This window comes from Sebastes umbrosus, chromosome 7 (assembly GCF_015220745.1).
Source record: "Sebastes umbrosus isolate fSebUmb1 chromosome 7, fSebUmb1.pri, whole genome shotgun sequence".
Taxonomy (NCBI): domain Eukaryota; kingdom Metazoa; phylum Chordata; class Actinopteri; order Perciformes; family Sebastidae; genus Sebastes; species Sebastes umbrosus.
In genome coordinates this window covers 22,704,350-22,710,349 of record NC_051275.1, presented here as the reverse complement: position 1 = coordinate 22,710,349, position 6,000 = coordinate 22,704,350, and the positions used below count along the sequence as shown (strand labels likewise).

Sequence of the window (6,000 nt, the reverse complement as noted above, 5' to 3'; positions counted from 1 at the left end):
TAAATAGATTCAAACCTTTTCAACATTATATTACTATGAGATTGTCAAAGCAAAAGGGCAATGATTTCCCATTAAATTGTATCCGCCTACAACAACTATGATAAATGCAATCTCTACATCTATTGTGCTTTTTTTTATATATACTTAATTTACTTCTGCAATATAATATACATCAACAGTCTTAAAGTAATTTTTCAAGCATCATGTGAATCATTTTAGACTGAATATTATTGTGCCTGAAGTTGCCTGAATTCCCCCAACCCAGCCATATTTTTGTAAAGACTTATATGTCATATTTCATTTCAAAATTTATTTCGAACATGTAGAATACAAAAAAAATTAAAGAAAAATTAAAGAAAAAGAATGATCATGCCAACAAGTGGACAGTCAGAAACAAATAGTATTTACATACAATGAAAAGCATAAGAAAAATAAATTCTCAAACACTTGATGCCTTGATTTACATATTCGAAAAGGAGTGAGAAGAAATATACATTTATTCAATCCCACCCCTTCTCCATAAGTCAATTATTAATTATTAACCAGCTTCCTTATTGAGCCATACATATACTTTAATTCAATTTTCCTAAATTTATCTAACTATAATTATTATTATTTATAATTATTCTGACTATAATTATTACCTTTAATCTGTGTCATACAGAAATATAAATTAATTACTGATATAATGATCATTATCAAAATATAATTTTTTTATCTGTATGATAAGACTGCAGGAGTATTTTTTGGACAATGCCATAAAATACAAATCACAACCCGTTATTGATGGAGTGGGCGAGCCCTGCTGCAGCTCCAGCCAGTGGCTGACAGCACTGGGAGGAGTCAGTGACAGTTGCCAGAGAAAATATCCAAATAACAGAGACGCTCATCTGCATACAACTGAACTGTGTCCTCCTCATACCTACAGAGAGAAGCTTGCACATGTTTCTGTGAGGAGAACACTGTGCGTAAAGGCTTCTTCCCATAGAGGTGGTGTGTTTTGTGCAGCATGTTGCAGCATTCAGTGCTATAAAGACAGACATTAAGATCTGTAAATGTACTGCAATTTGTTGCACATATCACTTCCTGTTTCTGTGGAGGTCCTCATTAAACCTGCAGTAGGCAGAATATTTTTTGGCATTGTTGTGCAAAAAGTCCATAATAACCTTTCAGCATATTGTAATTCAAGTGTTCTGAGAGAAAACTAGACTTCTGCACCTCCTCATGGCTCTGTTTTCAGACTTTAAAAAATAAAGACTTTGGCCAATCACAGATAATTTCAGAAAGAGAGCGTTCCTATTGAGCGTTTTGATTGGCTGTGCTCCGGCTGGTGGGCGGTGCTTGGTATTTCCTCAACTTATCTCAACATGGCTGCCGGGTCACAAACTTTCTAATTTTACAGCTAAACAGTACACTACAAGATATTTCTGAAAACCGATGGAGTGAGAAATAGGCATTACAGTAACAGAATATTGATTCACATTTGATCAGCGCTGCCTAGTTTGACTGACCATTTGATCGGAGTTTGCGAGTGATTGACAGCCGGCTTATAGACGGCAGGCTCCAGCTTGGCTTTGATTGGTTGTTTTAATCCGGTTTGTGAAATCTTGCAGATTATAAACACCAGAGGACACAGAGGCACATGACTTTTTTTTCAGATTACCTGTCTCATGCACTGTACTGTCAGGATATAGTTTAATAAAAATAACTTTTTTTTGCTCATATTTGCTACCTAATGCTGCTTTAAAAAATATTATATATAACATCTATTTCCTTTAATTTTTTAGAAAAAAATCATCATATTGCTCTTTTAACAATAATAATGTGAAAAAGAAAATAAAAGGAAAATATTAATTATTATTATAAGTTCATTAGTAACAAGTAATTACGACACTAGAAATATGATTCATAATGTTTTATAAGATAAGATAAGATAAGATAATCCTTTATTAGTCCCGCAGTGGGGAAATTTGCAGTGTACAGCAGCAAAGGGGATAGTGCAAAAAACAAGATGCATCAGCTAACAGTAAAAAAAGAGCTAAACAAAGTGTAACAAAATATGAGCCATTTAAATAGAAGGAAGTATAAAAATAGGAGCAGTATATACAGTATTGATAATAAAAAGACTCTTAACAGAATTGCACAAGTGGAAAATGATATTGCACAGTGAGAATGAATGAATGAATGAAATTCCAACTGAAAATATCAGGTTATTGTCAGTTTTTTTTTTTGTAAACATTGGACATATTTTGACTGTCCCGCAGTGGGGAAATTTGCATTGTACAGCAGCAAAGGGGATAGTGCAAAAAACAAGATGCATCAGCTAGGAAGTATAGAAGGAAGTATAAAAATAGGAGCAATACATACAGTACTGACAATAAACAGACTATTAACAAAATTGCACAAGTGGAAAATTATATTGCACAGTGAGAATGAATGAATGAATGAATGAATGAATGAATGAAATTCCACCTGAAAATATCAGGTTATTGTCAGTTTTTATTTGTAAGCATTGGACATATTTTGACTGATTTTCACTACACTTTTGTACATTTGCATTGCTTTTTACAGATTTGCAGCACCTAACCTAATAGGGACTTTATTTTGAAAAGCAGAAGTGTCCTCTTCTTCTACGCTTCAGCTGGCTTTACCCTGGTGCCGTGCAGACTGCTCCTGTCATTGACTGAGGGGTGGTGGACACAGAGAGGCCAAATGATCCAACAGGGCGACGACGAGTCCAGCTCAGCATGGACCGCTGCCCAGCATAGTTAGTGCAGTATTTTATATATTTTGTTTACAGTCCAGCCTGTTTAATCGGCTGAAAGTTGTTGTTTTTGTTCGCGCTGCTGCTGTGGAAAAAACAAGACGACAATGGACCGAGTAAAGAGCTCCATGCAGCAAGTACCCAACGCTATCCCCAAAGTGATCCGACGGACCGGCGGGGCCAACAGCCTGGAGATGGAGAAGGAGAACTTTGAGAGAGGCCAGGTATGGAGCAGATTCATGTACTGGTATTATATCTGTAAAGCGTGGGATAAAGGTGCTGCCTGCTCTATAAGGTGGAGGAGGATAACAGTCATGTTAGGCTCATAAATCAAACTATGCATTGTGGGATTTTCTCTTATAGGAGCTCAGGATCCATAAAAAAAAGAATGATATATATCATTTTTTTTATGTTTTAGGGATTCCCTAAATATGTAAAAAAAAAAAAAAAATAATAATAATAAAAAAAATATATATATATATAATATAATAATAATAATAATTATATATATATATATATATAAATATATATATATATATATAAATATATATATATATATAAATATATATATATAAATATATATATTAATATTAAAATATATTTATATATATATAAAATACATATATATATTAAAAATATATATTTATATTTATATTATATTATTATTATCATTATATTATATTTATATATATATATATATTTATGTTTTGGGGATTCTGTAAATATGTAAAAAATATATATATATCAAAATATAATAATAATAATAATAATATAATATACATATATATATAAACAAAATATATATATATATATTTTAAATATATATATTAAAACAAATATATGTATTTATATTATATTATTATTATTATATTATATTTTTATATTTGTAAATATTTTTTTTTTTACATATTTAGGGAATACCTCCAGTTTTCATTTATAATGACCAGATTATGGGTTATCCCAGTGTTGCTCTCCCTGATGTCTGTCTGTGATCAGCAGAGATATACCAATGAGTCCACTGTACAACAAAAGAGCTGTTGAAATGTAGGTCAATGGCCTTTTGAATTTCAGATAACCGTGCCTATCTGCTGCTGCAGAATAAACCAGACAAGAGGAGGCAAGTTTGTGTGGAGCTGTGTTTCTCATATATGACAAGCTGTCAGTGCCTTCTGTATAGGCCTCAAGGCAGGATCAGATGGTGATGATGATGGTATCATGAGATCTAAAATTGGAGATTTTTCTTTGTTATTTTTAGTTGTCTGTTATGGCTTTTGATGAATAATGAATGTAGCTTCTGACTTTGCGTGAAGTGCTCTTCCCAGTGAGCATATGTAATGTAGGCTGCTGCGAGCCTGCTGCTTCCTGCCTGGTGGTCTCCCCTCCCCTCATCCCAGACCAGACACAGGGGAGGGAAAAGGGGGCAGAAAGTAGGTCAAATCCAGGCAGCACAAACTGCCGTGGTAGTTGCTGCAACGTGCTTCTCCCGTTTACAGCGGCTGCTAAGTTGGACAGTATGGTATTTGGCAATTCTGCGTCTGGATGATCGCATACAGTTTGCCTACCAGTCTCCCACTTATACGCCTCTCCCATCCGGGGCAGTGGCAGCATGGATTAGAGGCTGGGAGAGACACATGCGTGGCTTCATGTGTCCTGAGCCAAGTCTGGTCACTAGGTCAGTGTCAGGCTCCTGAGATCACACCCTCTGGAAGTGTGTCAAGGCAAAATGGTCTCCAGGATCACAACATATACGCTCAAGGTTTCTTCCGAGTTCTGATAACTTATAGTAAAAACAAATGTGTCTGAATGATCAGCTCGCTGCCAGCATTTTTAGGCTATTTAACATGTTCCAACATGAAACATTTAGCTGTTTTGTTCGTGATACCAATGGTATCCCTTCTGCAATGCTGTGATAGGATATTGAGTCCCTGGTATGATTACCCCTATAGTTTTGCTGTTTTTGTTTCCTTTATTTTCTCATGTGGTTGATTTTTGACTGGGGGATCCGGAGCCGTGGCAGGCGGTGCAGGAATCAATGAATCTGCTGTCTACTTTACAGGGGATCAGCGAGAGATAATCTCATCTGATCTGTTGTGCTCTAAAGCTGCCTAAATCTGCTGGGTGGCTGGCTTTCACCTCCTGTCTGTCTGCACATCTGTCTGTCTGCCTGTCTCTAGTCTCTTTTTAGCCATAAAGTACAGTGAAAGCATAAAGTTTGTATTGATAAGCCCATGTTAAATATGAAGTTATTCCATATTATTGTGACAGAAGAGTGAGACAAGCAACTTTTTGAGTTGTTGAAGTTTGTTGCTATCGGTACTAGGGATGGGGAAAAAAATCACTTGCGGTGGTAGAAGGAAGTTACCGCTTTTATTGTTGTAGTCAGAGTAATGTGACGTCATATCTGTTCTGTATCCGTCACTCAAAACAAACAGTAGCTGGCCGGCCGTAGCGAGCAGAAAACGGCGGAGGGTAAACACTTCACATACAGTAAAGTATGGAAATACTTTGGGTTTCACACATTACCAGGAAAAGCAGAGCTAGACATCACGGCTAAAGCTGCATGCTAACTCTGTTATGAACAGGAAACGTTATCGTATTGCGGTAACGTACGGTCAAGCCAGCCGCCACTCTCATCTCCGTGGTCAAATCAGCCGACGCTACAACTGTAGAGCACCATATACTGACATTTATGTTAAATGTATTCAAACAGCCCCGATGAAGCTGACCATGGATGTTTAAAGTGAACGGAGCTGACAGGCGAGCTAGCGACAGACTTGGCGAAGGTAGCGGAAGGTGTTAACGAAGGGAACTGTTTATACAAAATACATAGATGGAAATAAGACTGATTGGATTATATTCACCAGAAGTATAAAACATTACATGTCCCTTATAAATCAAATAGAAAATACTACTAATTTGTGAGGGAAATGTCTTTATTCTTTGATTTTTGGGTTAATAATAAATAAATAATAAATAATGCCTGACAATGACTGAAATATTCAACTTCAGGACATCTCAGACTACATACTTGCTGAAAATCAAACATTTTTACTGTATTAATTTAGTTATTTTCCAAAGTACAAGTACGTAGACATGTATGATTCAACTTTTTCCCATGGTCTAGTGTTAAAAAAGTTAACAAAAACACAATAAATCATAATATCGAATCGAAATACTTGTAGAATCTCAAGACCTAAAAATCGCAAAACATATCGAATCGGAAACCATGTATCGTG

The 6,000-nt window shown here is 35.5% G+C and overlaps 1 protein-coding gene across 2 annotated transcripts in view; it reads left to right on the top strand.

The window, feature by feature from the left end:
• The first annotated feature begins 2,673 nt into the window (after positions 1-2,673).
• Positions 2,674-6,000, top strand: part of hip1 (huntingtin interacting protein 1) — a 60,577-nt gene continuing 57,250 nt past the window's right edge. The window contains exon 1 of one of the 2 annotated variants that reach the window (XM_037775775.1): positions 2,674-2,988. In XM_037775775.1, coding sequence (XP_037631703.1) covers positions 2,872-2,988 — 117 coding nt within the window. In that variant the 5' untranslated portion in view covers positions 2,674-2,871. The remainder of the gene's footprint in view (positions 2,989-6,000) is intronic. The other variant, XM_037775776.1, reaches the window with a different exon arrangement.